The sequence below is a fragment of the Gobio gobio genome, assembly GCF_949357685.1.
Source record: "Gobio gobio genome assembly, chromosome: 11".
NCBI classification, from domain to species: domain Eukaryota; kingdom Metazoa; phylum Chordata; class Actinopteri; order Cypriniformes; family Gobionidae; genus Gobio; species Gobio gobio.
In genome coordinates, this window is record NC_137104.1 from 12624294 (window position 1) to 12640684 (window position 16391).

At 36.9% G+C, this 16391-nt stretch overlaps 1 protein-coding gene across 1 annotated transcript in view; it reads right to left on the reverse strand.

Annotated features, from left to right (window-relative positions):
• Positions 1 to 16391, reverse strand: part of LOC307134330 (uncharacterized protein) — a gene marked incomplete at its 3' end in the record, with an annotated part of 58549 nt that continues 42158 nt past the window's right edge. The window contains exon 7 of the mRNA XM_079829974.1: positions 1 to 16391. This exon is cut by the window's right edge and continues 30037 nt beyond it. Within this exon, the coding sequence (XP_079686100.1) occupies positions 1 to 16391 (16391 nt within the window).

Here is a 16391-nt window from a genome sequence, read left to right on the forward strand (position 1 = left end):
TTATAAAATGTCCTCCGTGTCCTCCACAGTGTTTCTAGCATTTCTGGGACAGCAGCAACAGCAGCGCCGTCTGATCCAGTGCAGTAGCCTCAATCTCCATGAAGTTGGCCCAGCCACGCCCTCACTATGGGATTCTCCTCTCGCTCCTTCCTCCATGTCTTCACTCAGGACGTCCAGAGAAATCTCCACCCTTCCACTGACACTTTCCACCTGTTCTGTCATCACTCTCTGAGCTCTTCCAAACTGCTCTCCATCTCCTTCAAACATCAGCGTTTGCACTGCTCTGTCCGTGACCTGTCTGAATCGGTCCATCCTCACCGCTGCATCACCGACGAGGCGCTCCATCATCTCCAAGTGCTGTGTGCTTGTTTCTGTCTCTTTGCTGTTCAGTCGATTGATCTCAATCAGCATACACTCCCTTAACAGAAGTACTTCCTTCTCTTTTTCCATGAGCTTGAGTCGGTCGCTTTCTCTCTCATGCCGGAGTGCTTCATTATATCGTTCAATCTCAGCTTTCCGTAGCTCCAACTCGATTTTTTCTCTTTGCATGCCTAGTCTTTCCAGTTCCTTTCTTTGGATGTCTTGTAATCTGTTCTCTAGTTCACCTTTCATTTCCTGTATTCTCCTTTTCATTGTATCTATCTCTTCATACTGTGGTAGAGCTTCTCTTTCTTGGTCTTCAGTTTGTGTTTCTTGGGTTCTCCTCTGCTTCATTTCTTCGGTATGTTCTTGAATGTATTCTATAGTCTCTACTACTTCTTGGTCTTCTAGTTGGCTCTGAATATCCGTTTCTTGTTGAGTCCTCACAGTCCTCTTCATTTGTCTTTGTATGTCAGTCTCTATTTGCTGCAGTTCTCTTCTTTTGCATTCACAGCTTTGTGTGAGATGCTCAATCTCCTCTGTAAGTCTTAAGATCTCGGCTTGAACCTTCTCCAAACTGTTCCTCCTCCTCTCAATACTCTCCAAGATCACTGACTTTTCTTCTTCAGCAGTTCTACATTCATCCCTCACTTTATGCAGGTCTTCCTTTGCCTTCTCCAGCTCAAGAAGGCCAGTTTGTGTGATCTTCATTTTATTCTCCATTTCATCACGTTGCCTCTGTAATTCAACTCGCATGTTGTTCAGCTCATCTTGTTCTAGGATCGTGTCATCCATTAGCTGGAGAACTTCTCCCTCAGTTTTAGATGTTTGTGCCTTGCTGTCTCTGCCTGTCTTTTTCTCCTCTGTAGTGTCTTGTACTTGTTCCAATGATGTTCCAATACCATCTGTCTGTCTCTGGATTTTTAGTCTCTCCTGTTCATTTTGTTTTTGCCGAAGCACCTCGTTTTCAAATTCTTCCTTCTGTTTTTCCATTGCAGCTATAGTTTTTTCCAGTTGTCCCATCTTTCTCATGAATGTTTCAGTGATGCTCTCTATTTCCTTATTTTTCTCATCTAGGGTTTTTGATAAATCCTGTTTGTCTTGTGTAAGTAGTAGCAGTTTTTCTTCATTTCTTGACCTCTCACTCATGGCTTCCTCCATGTTTCTCTCAAAGTCTTGCTTCCTCCTTTGAATGTCAGTTTTAACTTGTTCCAGTTCATCTCTCTCCTTTTTCATCATTGTCTTCATTCTCTCCAAATCATCCATTTCTTTACTTAAAGATTCCCTTATTTCTTGCACCTCAGATGTGTGCGTATCCTCCAACTTTGTCTCAGTTGGTTGTTCTTTCTTTATTGCAGCTGTTTCTTCTTTTAAGTCCTTTTGTCCACTATCATCTGTTTTCTTAGTGTCATCCGTTTGCGTTTCAGCATCTATTGAGATGGTCTTCAGTTGATATATCTGGGTTTCATCTGCATTTTGTTCCTCTCTTAGGACATCAGCATCCCTCTTTGTTTTTATCTCTCCTGGTAAGTAATGGATTTCTGCTTCTTGTCTCTTTAGTTGAATCTCCATGTTTAACGTCTCCAGTTCGGATAATTTTCTGTTTATATGCTCTTTGAGATTATACAGTTCCTCTGTTGTTCTCGCTTTTTCCTCTGTAATGCAGTCCATGTCTTCTTTTTCCTTCTGTATCATGTCTTTATCTTGTTGCAGCAAAGTTCTCTCATGTTGTACACTTTGTCTGCTGACTTCAACCTCTTCCTTCAGTCTGTTTAAATCAGCTCTCTCCATTTCGATGTGACATTTTTCACTATTGATGCTCTTTTTGCTGTTTTCAATCTCTGCTCTGTCCTTTTGAATAGCATTATTAAGCTTGTCTCGTTCTGTCTGCATATTTTCTTTGAGGATGAGCATTTCCTTCTTTAAAGCATCAATCTCTTCTCTTTCCTCTCCAAAATGTTCTTTTTCCCTCTTTGTATCTGTTGTGATTGTCTCAAGCTCATCCGTCTGTTGCCCTGCATCAACCTTGATTTGATCAAGAACATTCCTCTGGTCTTCAAATGTTTTAATGTTTTCTTGCAGTTGCTGTCTCTCTTGTTCCAGATGAGTTTTCATGCTATCTAGATCATTTCTCATTTTTCTGTTTTCAGCAATCAAGTCATCAACCTCCTTCTGCTGTTGATTTATAACATGTTGCCTCATTTCCAGCTGCTTTTTCTCAGCCATCACAATGTTTCTTAGGTTATCCATATCTTTTCTTTGTGTGTCAAGTTCTCTTTCTTTGTTTTTCAGTGCATGTTCTTTAAGTCTTATTTCATTCTGTGTGTTTGCTAATGTGTCTCTCTGCTGTGTTATGTCAGTTATTATCTGCTCCAATGCCAGCCTCTCTTTGTGCAGTTCTTGCATTGTCAAGTCATTCTTTTCTCTTTGTTTTTCAAGATCTTCTCTTAGCGTTTCATTCACTTCATTGCTCTTCTCCAAGCTCTCTTTTTGTGTCTGAAGTAGCAGTAGATCCGATTCCAGAAGCTTTGTCTGCCTTTCAATGTCAGCACGCATAGTACTGAGCACTTCTTCCTTTCTCCTCATGTCGTCCAGACTCTTCTGAGGGTCTTCTTTGTCTTTAAACATTTGAGAGGTGGTTTGCTCTGTTTTACTCATTTCCTCATGAAGCTTTTCAGCCTTTCTTTGTAAATCAGCCTTGATCTCCTCCAGGGAGTCTTTTTCTTTTTGAATATTTAATTTGTCCATGTTCATCTTCTCTATATCGCTGTCCAGTTGAGATCTTTTATTTTCTATTTCGTTCATCAATTGCTTCAACATCATCTTGTCCTCGTCTACGCTTTCCTTCTCCAACTGTAACTCAGTTTTTAGTTGATCCATTTCATGTTTTTCCATTGACAGTCTGTCCATCATGTCTTTCTTCCCTTCAATTTCATTTCTCAGCTTCTTCAGGTCTTCCATCTCACTCTTGGCGGTTTTCAGAATGTTTTCCATCTCTTGTTTTTCGTGTTGTACATCCACTTTCTCTCTGTCAAGTTCACTTTTCTCTCTTTCTAAGATGTTCTTTAGCTCTTCTGCCTCATTTTTCTGTTTCTGTATATCTGCTTCCCAGAGAGTTACTTTCTCCCTCTTGTTTTCTATTTCGGTGGTTTTCCTTTCTAGCTCAACATTCATCTTCTCCAGAGCCTTTCTTTCTTTTTGCATGTCATTCTCTTTGATTTTAAACTCCTCTTGCTGTTTTCTGATTATTTTCTCTAGTTCTTTGCTTTTAGTCTGTAGTTCTGTATTCATCCGATCAACGAGTTCCCTCTCTTTTGCCAACCCGACCTTGTCATTTTCTATGTCCTCTAGCTGTTTTTGAATCTCAGCTTCTGCACGCTCCTCTTTTCTTTTGTTTTCTTTTGCTAGTATATCTATCTCTTCTCTTTCTTGTTGTTGTTGAATTGCTAAAGCATTCAGATTGTCCCTATCTTTTTGTAAGTCCTGCACATTTTTCTCCAGAGCATTTGTTTTGTCCTGAATCTCAGTTTGTATGTCTTCTAATTTTTGTTTTTCAAGCTCTATTTCTTCTTTTTGGTCATCTAACTGGGTTTGCATCTTTTCAATGTGCTCCATCTCTCTGTTAATTCTCTCTTTGGTGGTTTCAACATCCTCTTTCTCTTTCAGTAATTTATCTTTCAGCTGTGTGATCTCTTCTCTCTCAGTTTTCAGGATTTGCCTGTTTTCTTCATCATGTTTGGTCCTTTCTGTGGCTACCTGCGTCTCATCCCACTTCCTTTCTGAAGTTTCCACGATGTATTCCAGTTGTTGTTCTTGTTTGTATATTTTAACCTTCTGTTGTAGCTCACTCTTCTCCATAGTCACTTTCTCCAGAGTTTTCTTCTCTCTCTCCTCCATCTGGGACTTTTGAAGAGCTTCTAATTCCTTCAAGTTAATATTCAGTTCATTCACCAAATCCTGTAATCTTGCCTCCAGTTCTATTTTTTCTCTTTCTAGTATATGACAGTTGCTTTCCATTTCTGTTTTTTCTCTGATCAAATTCTCATTCATCTGTTCCAGGTCATTTTTCTGGCTCTTGGTTTCTTTGAGGATTGCTTCAATCTTCGTAATTTCATCTTGTAAGTTCCTGTCACTGTCCGGGTCCCTTATTTCTGCAGTCATTTGCAGCATTTCAGCTTTCTTGTGTTCCAGCTCACCCTTCTCTCTTTTAATAATGTCCCTCATGGTTTCAATTTCTCTCTGCTCGTTCTGAAGGTCAGCTTTCATCCTTTCTATTTCTTCTTTCTCTTCTTTCAATGAGTCCATAACATCGTGGATTTCATCATATTCCACTTCTGCATCTGTTTTCTGTGTTTTTTCTTTCTGCAAGTCTGTTTTCATTTGCTTCAGTTCATGTTTTTCTCTCTCACACTCTTTTCGTATTTTCTGAATTTCTCCTCTTTCAATGTCAATTTGGGTCTTCATTTTTTCAAATTCTGCTCTCCTCAGCTGAAGCTCTTGATTTTCACTCTCTTTCATGGTTTTCTGTTCATCTAGCTCTTTTAGTTTAAGTTCTTCAATGCGCTCCATTTCTACTTGCCTTGTTGTAATTTCCCCCTCAATCCGTTTAATCTCCTCCATCCATTTATTTGTCTCATTCATAATCATTTTAAACTCTTCTTGTTCTTTGGAAAGTTGGGCTGCTATTTTTTCTACCCTTTCCTTTTCTTTATGAATGTCCTCCAAAAGGCTCTCTGTGTCCTCTGCTTCCCTTAACCTTGATTCCAGCTCATCTTTGTCAGTTTCTATGTTTTGTTGCATGCGCTCAAACTCCTCTTTTTGTATCTCCAGATCGACTCTCATTCCATTTAGCTCATTTCTTTCTGTGTTCAACATTTCCTGACACATCTCAATTTCTGTTCGCTCCCTCTGCAGCCCAGCATGTATTTTTTCTATTTCATCCCTCTCCTTTTGTAATGCCTCTTTTTGGTTCTGTATTTCCTCCATGTGTTTTTTTACAATCTCTCTTTCCAGAAGAATGTCAATGAACTCATGTTCCTCCGTTCCTTTGGCATCCCCCATGCCAGGTCTCTTTCTTTTTATCTCTGTATTTATGAAGTCCAACTCTTCTTGTCTCTGTTTCATCTCATCTGAGATGGTTTCCATTTCTCTCTTCTTCTCTTGAAGCTGAACTTCCATGTTTTCTATTCTCTCCTGTTTGCTCTTGGTCTCCATTAGAATATTTTTAATGTCCATCTCAATTTTTTCTTGAGTCATTTCTAACTCAGATCTTTCATTTTCCATATTCTGTATACATATCTCCATCTCTTCATATTGTTTCTCAAGAGCGGCTCTATGGTTCTCTAGATCGTTCTTCTCTCTGTCAATGTCATGTCTCATTTTCTCAATCTCTTTCTGGTCTCTCTGTAAAATAAGTCTTGTCTTCTCTAGTTCTCTTCTTTCAGTCTTCAGCATCTCAGAAAGGCCTTTGATTTCATCTTTATCGAACTCCACCTTTACTACCATGGATGGATCTGGTACATATTTATATTCACTTGTTGGTGTAGTGTCCTCTCGGCTTGCCTCCATTTCGGTTTCTTCACTTCTCATTTTGAGCTCCATGCCCTCCTGATCGCTCATTCTCTCTAGTTCATCTTCCTTCCCTTTTGTTATGAAAGTTGTATATTCCTTATGAATGTCTGCTTGTTCCTCAACAATCGCTTCTTGAGGGGCTGAGATGTCACCTACAGGTATGTCATCTATATCAGATGTTTGTGTTGCAGAACTAATCAAAATGATTTCCAGCCTCTGTGTTGGTTGTATACTCTTTATCTGTTCAAGTGCCTCTCTCTGATGTTCAAAGATTTGTTTGTTTCTTTCAAGTTCCTCCCGTTCCCTTTGAATCTCAGACAAGAGTCTGTTGACTTCATCTATTTGTATCTGTTTTCCTTGAGAGATTGTTTCTTCTCCCTTCCGTTGAGCAAGCTGTTTAGGTAAACTTTCCTCTTTTAATGTTTCAAATGCTTCTTCCTCTTTTTCTAGTTGATGGGTCTGATCTTTTATGATCTTTATTTCATCAGCCTGTCTCTTGATTTCAGCCTTGGACTGCTCCAGTTCTTTCCTCTCATCTTGCACTATTTGCATTTCCAGTTTGATTTCCTCCTCTTGAGCATTCAGTTTGGCTTTTGTTTGCTCCATTTCATTCTTTAGGCGGTCTAGCATGTCCTTGCTCCTACCGGTTTCTTTTTGTTCCATCAATATCTTGGCCATCAGTTGATCAAGTTCCTCTCTCTCCATCTTTGCTTTTATTCTCATCTCTTCTATTTGTTGTCTGTGTGTTTCAAATTCGTTCCTCATGTTCTCCAGATCTCTCCTCTCCTCATTCATGGCTCTTAAACTCTCCTCTAGTCTGTGCTGCTGTTGATTCTTTTCAGTCTGTAACTCATTTTTTATTTCTTCCATTTCATCTCTTTGTTTCTGTATTTCCTTCTGAAGAACATCCAGCTCATTCCACTTCTTCATTACATCCTCTTTTTCTTTTTCCAGTTCATCTCTCTGTTTTAGGATTTCATCAGCTTTCTGTTCAAGAAGCTTCTTCTCATCATCCATTGCTATTTTACTCATCTCTTCTTTTTCTCTGTGTGTTGTCATGTGCATCTCCAGATCATCAGCTTGTCTCTGTAACTGTTCTCTTTCCTTTTTGATTTTATATCTCTCTTTGTCCAAAAGATCTTTCTTGGTATCAATCTCTTGATTTTCATTTGATTTGTCAAACATGATTTTCTCTAATTCATTCCTTCTCCTGTTTGTTTCTTCTATCACACTTTCATATTCCTGGTTAGCCTGTTTAAGTTTTTCTTCCATTTCTGTTTTTTCTTCATCCTTTCTGCTGTCCTCCTGAATGTTCCTCATGGACTCAGTCTTTGACTGCTCATATTCATCAATTGTCTGTTGTAACTGTGTCCATTTATGTTTTATATCTTGTCTTTCTTGTTCTAGAAGGTCTCTACAGTTCTTCAACTCTTGTTTTTGTTCATTTAAATCTGCGTTTATCTTTTCCAGATCTTCTTTTTGTCTTCTTATTTCTTCAGTGACATTCTCAATTTCTCCTTTGTCCTTTTGTAGATGAGCTTCCATTTCTTTCAGTGTTTCTCTCTCCTTCTTTATTTTCTCCTCCATGTATCTGATTTGTTTACTTTCATTTTGCAGTTCAGTCTTTCTTTGAGCCAGAATATCTTTTTCAATAGTGATATTTTGTTTCTCAAGGTCAAGTTCTTCTTTCTGGAGTTTAATATCATGTCTCTGTTCCTCCACCTCATCCATTATTTTTTGAATTATTTCTTTATTCCTTTCAATTTTGTCCCTTTCTAGATCAATCTCTTGTATTTTCTGGTCAAGTGCTGATCTCTCTAGCTGGATTGCCTCTCTCATGTCTTCTTCCATTTTCTGTCTTTGTGTCATTATTTCAGACCTCATCTTCTCCAGGTCATTTCTTTCCTGTTCAATCATTTTCTGCTCATGATCAATTTTAGTTTTCTCTCTCTCCAGTTCACTCTTTATCTGATCAAGTTCTTCTCTCTCCATCTTTGCTTTTACTTTCATTTCTTCATCTTTCTCTCTTTCTTTCATAAACTGTTCTTGCAGTGTGTTTAATTCTTGTGTTTTTAGGTTTATATCATGATGTTTCTGCTCAGCTTTCGTCTTTAAATCCTGGATCTCTGCTTTGGTCTCTTCTAGACTTTTTCTTTCTTCTTCCATCTTCTTCTGTTCTATTATATCCTCTTCTTTCTGTTTTCTGATTTGAGCATCACATTCATCAATTCTCTGTTTCAACTGTGTCCATTTATGATTTATCTCTTCTCTTTCTTGTTCTAGAAGGTCTCTGCAGTTTTTCAACTCTTGTTTTTGTTCATTTAAATCTGTGTTTATCTTTTCCAGATCTTCTTTTCGTAGCCTTGTTTCTTCAATGAGACTCTCAATTTCTCCTTTGTCCTTTTGTAGATGAGCTTCCGTTTCCTTAACTTTTTCTCTTTCCTTCTTTATTTCCTCCTCCATGGATCTGATTCGTTCACTTTCATTTTGCAGTTCAGTCTTTCTTTCAGCCAGAAGATCTTTTTCATCTGTGATCTTTTGTCTGTGAAGTTCAAGTTCTTCTTTCTGGAGTTTAACATCATGTCTCTGTTCCTCCACCTCATTTATTAAATTCCGAATTATTTCTTTGTTCTTTTCAATGCCGTCTTTTTCTAGATCAATCTCTTGTATTTTCTGGTCAAGTGCTGATCTCTCTAGTTTGATTGCCTCCCTCATGTCTTCTTCCATTTTCTGTCTTTGTGTCATTATTTCAGACCTCATCTTCTCCAGATCATTTCTTTCCTGTTCAATCATTTTCTGCTCATGATCTATTTTAGTTTTCTCTCTCTCCAGTTCACTCTTTATCTGATCAAGTTCTTCTCTCTCCATCTTTGCTTTTACTTTAATTTCTTCATCTTTCTCTCTTTCTTTCATGATATGTTCTTGCAGTGTGTTTAATTCTTGTGTTTTTAGGTTTATATCATGATGTTCCTGCTCAGCTTTCGTCTTTATATCCATGATCTCAGCTTTGTTTTTTTCCAGACTTTTTCTTTCTTCTTCCATCTTCTTCTGTTCTATTATATCCTCTGCTTTCTGTTTTCTGACTTGAGCATCACATTCATCAATTTTCTGTTGTAACTGTGTCCATTTATGATTTATCTCTTCTCTTTCTTGTTCTAGATGGTCTCTGCAGTTGTTCAACTCTTGTTTTTGTTCATTTAAATCTGTGTTCATCTTTTCCAGATCTTCTTTTCGTCGACTTGTTTCTTCAATGAGACTCTCATTTTCTCCTTTGTCCTTTTGTAGATGAGCTTCAATTTCCTTCACTTTTTCTCTTTCCTTCTTTATTTCCTCCTCCATGTATCTGATTTGTTCACTTTCATTTTGCAGTTCAGTCTTGTTTTGAGCCAGAAGATCTTTTTCATCTGTGATCTTTTGTATCTCTAAGGCAAGTTCTTCTTTCTGGAGTTTAACATCATGTCTCTGTTCCTCCACCTCATTCATTAAATTCCGAATTATTTCTTTGTTCTTTTCAGTTCTGTCTTTTTCTAGATCAATCTCTTGTATTTTATGGTCAAGTGCTGATCTCTCTAGTTGGATTGTCTCTCTCATGTCTTCTTCCATTTTCTGTCTTTGTGTCATTATTTCAGACCTCATCTTCTCCAGGTCATTGCTTTCCTGTTCAATAATTTTCCTGTCTTCATCCATTTTCCTCAGCTCATGATCTATTTCATTTTTTTCTCCTTCCAGTTCACTCTTTATCTGATCAAGTTCTTCTCTCTCCATCTTTGCCTTTACTTTCATTTCTTCACCTTTCTCTCTTTCTTTCATAATCTGTTCTTGCAGTGTGTTTAATTCTTGTGTTTTTAGGTTCATGGCATGATGTTTCTGCTCAGCTTTCGTCTTTAAATCCTGGATCTCAGCTTTGGTTTTTTCCAGACTTTTTCTTTCTTCTTCCATCTTCTTCTGTTCTCTGATATCCTCTTCCTTCTTTTTGCTGACTTGGGAATCAAATTCATCAATTCTCTGTTGTAACTGTGTCCATTTATTATTTATTTCTTCTCTTTCTTGTTCTAGAAGGTCTCTGCAGTTTTTCAACTCTTGTTCATTTAAACCTGTGTTCATCTTTTCCAGATCTTCTTTTCGTCTCCTTGTTTCTTCAATGAGACTCTCAATTTCTCCTTTGTCCTTTTGTAGATGAGCTTCCATTTCCTTCACTTTTTCTCTTTCCTTCTTTATTTCCTCCTCCATGTATCTGATTCGTTCACTTTCATTTTGCAGTTCAGTCTTTCTTTGAGCCAGAATATCTTTTTCATCTGTGATCTTTTGTTTCTCAAGGTCAAGTTCTTCTTTCAGGAGTTTAACATCATGTCTCTGTTTCTCCACTTTATCCATTAATTTCTCAATTATTTCTTTGTTCTTTTCAATTCCGTCCTCTTCTAGATCAGTCTCTGGTATTTTCTGGTCAAGTGCTGATCTCTCTAGCTGGATTGCCTCTCTCATGTCTTCTTCCATTTTCTGTCTCTGTGTCATTATTTCAGACCTCATCTTCTCCAGATAATTTCTTTCCTGTTCAATCATTTTCTGTTCATGATCTTTTTCGGTTTTCTCCCTCTCCAGTTCACTCCTTATCTGATCAAGTTCTTCTCTCTCCATCTTTGCTTTTACTTTCATTTCTTCATCTTTCTCTCTTTCTTTCATAATCTGTTCTTGCAGTGTGTTTAATTCTTGTGTTTTTAAGTTTATATCATGATGTTCCCGCTCAGCTTCAGTCTTCAGCTCCATGACCTCAGCTTTGGTTTTTTCCAGACTTTTTCTTTCTTCTTCCATCTTCTTCTGTTCTATGATATCCTCTTCCTTCTTTTTGCTGACTTGAGAATCAAATTCATCAATCCTCTGTTGTAACTGTGTCCATTTATTATTTATTTCTTCTCTTTCTTGTTCTAGAAGGTCTCTGCAGTTCTTCAACTCTTGTTTTTGTTCATTTAAATCTGTGTTCATCTTTTCCAGATCTTCTTTTCGTCTCCTTGTTTCTTCAATGAGACTCTCAATTTCTCCTTTGTCCTTTTGTAGATGAGCTTCCATTTCCTTCAGCGTTTCTCTCTCCTTCTTTATTTTCTCCTCCATGTATCTGATTTGTTCACTTTCATTTTGCAGTTCAGTCTTTCTTTGAGCCAGAAGATCTTTTTCATCAGTGATCTTTTGTATCTCTAAGGCAAGATCTTTTTTCTGGAGTTTAATATCATATCTCTTTTCCTCCACCTCATCCATTAATTTTTGAATTATTTCTTTGTTCTTTTCAATTCCATCTTTTTCTAGATCAATCTCTTGTTTTTTCTGGTCAAGTGCTGATCTCTCTAGCTGGATTGCCTCTCTCATGTCTTCTTCCATTTTCTGTCTTTGTGTCATTATTTCAGACCTCATCTTCTCCAGGTCCTTTCTTTCCTTTTCAATCATCTTCCTGTCTTCATCCATTTTCTTCAGCTCATGATCTATTTCAGTTTTTTCTCCTTCCAGGTCACTCTTTATCTGATTAAGTTCTTCTCTCTCCATCTTTGCTTTTACTTTCATTTCTTCATCTCTCTCTCTTTCTTTCATAATCTGTTCTTGCAGTGTGTTTAATTCTTGTGTTTTTAGGTTCAAATCATGATGTTCCTGCTCTGCTTTAGTCTTAAAATCCTGGATCTCAGCTTTGTTTTTTTCCAGACTTTTTCTTTCTTCTTCCATCTTCTTTTGTTCTATTATATCATCTTCATTCTGTTTTCTGACTTGAGCATCAAATTCATCAATTCTCTGTTGTAACTGTGTCCATTTATGATTTATCTCTTCTCTATCTTGTTCTAGATGGTCTCTGCAGTTGTTCAACTCTTGTTTTTGTTCATTTAAATCTGTGTTCATCTTTTCCAGATCTTCTTTTCGTAGCCTTGTTTCTTCAATGAGACTCTCAATTTCTCCTTTGTCCTTTTGTAGATGAGCTTCCGTTTCCTTCACTTTTTCTCTTTCCTTCTTTATTTCCTCCTCCATGGATCTGATTCGTTCACTTTCATTTTGCAGTTCAGTCTTTCTTTCAGCCAGAAGATCTTTTTCATCTGTGATCTTTTGTCTGTGAAGTTCAAGTTCTTCTTTCTGGAGTTTAATATCATGTCTCTGTTCCTCCACTTTATCCATTAATTTCTCAATTATTTCTTTGTTCTTTTCAATTCTGTCCTTTTCTAGATCAATCTCTTGTATTTTCTGGTCAAGTGCTGATCTCTCTAGTTTGATTGCCTCTCTCATGTCTTCTTCCATTTTCTGTGTTTGTGTCATTATTTCAGACCTCATCTTCTCCAGGTCATTTCTTTCCTGTTCAATCATTTTCTGCTCATGATCTATTTTAGTTTTCTCTCTCTCCAGTTCACTCTTTATCTGATCAAGTTCTTCTCTCTCCATCTTTGCTTTTACTTTAATTTCTTCATCTTTCTCTCTTTCTTTCATGATATGTTCTTGCAGTGTGTTTAATTCTTGTGTTTTTAGGTTTATATCATGATGTTCCTGCTCAGCTTTCGTCTTTATATACATGATCTCAGCTTTGGTTTTTTCCAGACTTTTTCTTTCTTCTTCCATCTTCTTCTGTTCTATTATATCCTCTGCTTTCTGTTTTCTGACTTGAGCATCACATTCATCAATTCTCTGTTGTAACTGTGTCCATTTATGATTTATCTCTTCTCTTTCTTGTTCTAGAAGGTCTCTGCTGTTCTTCAACTCTTGTTTTTGTTCATTTAAATCTGTGTTCATCTTTTCCAGTTCTTCTTTTCGTCGCCTTGTTTCTTCAATGAGACTCTCATTTTCTCCTTTGTCCTTTTGTAGATGAGCTTCAATTTCCTTCACTTTTTCTCTTTCCTTCTTTATTTCCTCCTCCATGTATCTGATTTGTTCTCTTTCATTTTGCAGTTCAGTCTTGTTTTGAGCCAGAAAATATTTTTCATCTGTGATCTTTTGTATCTCTAAGGCAAGTTCTTCTTTCTGGAGTTTAACATCATGTCTCTGTTCCTCCACCTCATCCATTAATTTTTGAATTATTTCTTTGTTCTTTTCAGTTCTGTCTTTTTCCAGATCAATCTCTTGTATTTTCTGGTCAAGTGCTGATCTCTCTAGCTGGATTGTCTCTCTCATGTCTTCTTCCATTTTCTGTCTTTGTGTCATTATTTCAGACCTCATCTTCTCCAGGTCCTTTCTTTCCTGTTCAATCATCTTCCTGTCTTCATCCATTTTCTTCAGCTCATGATCTATTTCAGTTTTTTCTCCTTCCAGGTCACTCTTTATCTGATCAAGTTCTTCTCTCTCCATCTTTGCTTTTATTTTCATTTCTTCATCTCTCTCTCTTTCTTTCATAATCTGTTCTTGCAGTGTGATTAACTCTTGTGTTTTTAGGTTTATAGCATGATGTTTCTGCTCAGCTTTCGTCTTTAAATCCTGGATCTCGGCTTTGGTCTCTTCTAGACTTTTTCTTTCTTCTTCCATCTTCTTCTGTTCTATTATATCCTCTTCTTTCTGTTTTCTGACTTGAGCATCACATTCATTAATTCTCTGTTGTAACTGTGTCCATTTATGATTTATCTCTTCTCTTTCTTGTTCTAGAAGGTCTCTGCAGTTGTTCAACTCTTGTTTTTGTTCATTTAAATCTGTGTTCATCTTTTCCAGATCTTCTTTTCGTAGCCTTGTTTCTTCAATGAGACTCTCAATTTCTCCTTTGTCCTTTTGTAGATGAGCTTCCGTTTCCTTCACTTTTTCTCTTTCCTTCTTTATTTCCTCCTCCATGGATCTGATTCGTTCACTTTCATTTTGCAGTTCAGTCTTTCTTTCAGCCAGAAGATCTTTTTCATCTGTGATCTTTTGTCTGTGAAGTTCAAGTTCTTCTTTCTGGAGTTTAATATCATGTCTCGGTTCCTCCACTTTATCCATTAATTTCTCAATTATTTCTTTGTTCTTTTCAGTTCTGTCCTTTTCTAGATCAATCTCCTGTATTTTCTGGTCAAGTGCTGATCTCTCTAGTTTGATTGCCTCTCTCATGTCTTCTTCCATTTTCTGTGTTTGTGTCATTATTTCAGACCTCATCTTCTCCAGGTCATTTCTTTCCTGTTCAATCATTTTCCGCTCATGATCTATTTTAGTTTTCTCTCTCTCCAGTTCACTCTTTATCTGATCAAGTTCTTCTCTCTCCATCTTTGCTTTAACTTTAATTTCTTCATCTTTCTCTCTTTCTTTCATGATATGTTCTTGCAGTGTGTTTAATTCTTGTGTTTTTAGGTTTATATCATGATGTTCCTGCTCAGCTTTCGTCTTTATATCCATGATCTCAGCTTTGTTTTTTTCCAGACTTTTTCTTTCTTCTTCCATCTTCTTCTGTTCTATTATATCCTCTGCTTTCTGTTTTCTGACTTGAGCATCACATTCATCAATTCTCTGTTGTAACTGTGTCCATTTATGATTTATCTCTTCTCTTTCTTGTTCTAGATGGTCTCTGCAGTTGTTCAACTCTTGTTTTTGTTCATTTAAATCTGTGTTCATCTTTTCCAGATCTTCTTTTCGTCGCCTTGTTTCTTCAATGAGACTCTCATTTTCTCCTTTGTCCTTTTGTAGATGAGCTTCAATTTCCTTCACTTTTTCTCTTTCCTTCTTTATTTCCTCCTCCATGTATCTGATTTGTTCTCTTTCATTTTGCAGTTCAGTCTTGTTTTGAGCCAGAAGATCTTTTTCATCTGTGATCTTTTGTATCTCTAAGGCAAGTTCTTCTTTCTGGAGTTTAACATCATGTCTCTGTTCCTCCACCTCATCCATTAATTTTTGAATTATTTCTTTGTTCTTTTCAATTCTGTCTTTTTCCAGATCAATCTCTTGTATTTTCTGGTCAAGTGCTGATCTCTCTAGCTGGATTGTCTCTCTCATGTCTTCTTCCATTTTCTGTCTTTGTGTCATTATTTCAGACCTCATCTTCTCCAGGTCCTTTCTTTCCTGTTCAATCATCTTCCTGTCTTCATCCATTTTCTTCAGCTCATGATCTATTTCAAATTTTTCTCCTTCCAGGTCACTCTTTATCTGATCAAGTTCTTCTCTCTCCATCTTTGCTTTTACTTTCATTTCTTCATCTCTCTCTCTTTCTTTCATAATCTGTTCTTGCAGTGTGATTAACTCTTGTGTTTTTAGGTTTATAGCATGATGTTTCTGCTCAGCTTTCGTCTTTAAATCCTGGATCTCGGCTTTGGTCTCTTCTAGACTTTTTCTTTCTTCTTCCATCTTCTTCTGTTCTATTATATCCTCTTCTTTCTGTTTTCTGACTTGAGCATCACATTCATCAATTCTCTGTTGTAACTGTGTCCATTTATGATTTATCTCTTCTCTTTCTTGTTCTAGAAGGTCTCTGCAGTTGTTCAACTCTTGTTTTTGTTCATTTAAATCTGTGTTCATCTTTTCCAGATCTTCTTTTCGTAGCCTTGTTTCTTCAATGAGACTCTCAATTTCTCCTTTGTCCTTTTGTAGATGAGCTTCCGTTTCCTTCACTTTTTCTCTTTCCTTCTTTATTTCCTCCTCCATGGATCTGATTCGTTCACTTTCATTTTGCAGTTCAGTCTTTCTTTCAGCCAGAAGATCTTTTTCATCTGTGATCTTTTGTCTGTGAAGTTCAAGTTCTTCTTTCTGGAGTTTAATATCATGTCTCTGTTCCTCCACTTTATCCATTAATTTCTCAATTATTTCTTTGTTCTTTTCAGTTCTGTCCTTTTCTAGATCAATCTCTTGTATTTTCTGGTCAAGTGCTGATCTCTCTAGTTTGATTGCCTCTCTCATGTCATCTTCCATTTTCTGTGTTTGTGTCATTATTTCAGACCTCATCTTCTCCAGGTCATTTCTTTCCTGTTCAATCATTTTCTGCTCATGATCTATTTTAGTTTTCTCTCTCTCCAGTTCACTCTTTATCTGATCAAGTTCTTCTCTCTCCATCTTTGCTTTAACTTTAATTTCTTCATCTTTCTCTCTTTCTTTCATGATATGTTCTTGCAGTGTGTTTAATTCTTGTGTTTTTAGGTTTATATCATGATGTTCCTGCTCAGCTTTCGTCTTTATATCCATGATCTCAGCTTTGGTTTTTTCCAGACTTTTTCTTTCTTCTTCCATCTTCTTCTGTTCTATTATATCCTCTTCTTTCTGTTTTCTGACTTGAGCATCACATTCATCAATTCTCTGTTGTAACTGTGTCCATTTATGATTTATCTCTTCTCTTTCTTGTTCTAGAAGGTCTCTGCAGTTGTTCAACTCTTGTTTTTGTTCATTTAAATCTGTGTTCATCTTTTCCAGATCTTCTTTTCGTAGCCTTGTTTCTTCAATGAGACTCTCAATTTCTCCTTTGTCCTTTTGTAGATGAGCTTCCGTTTCCTTCACTTTTTCTCTTTCCTTCTTTATTTCCTCCTCCATGGATCTGATTCGTTCACTTTCATTTTGCAGTTCAG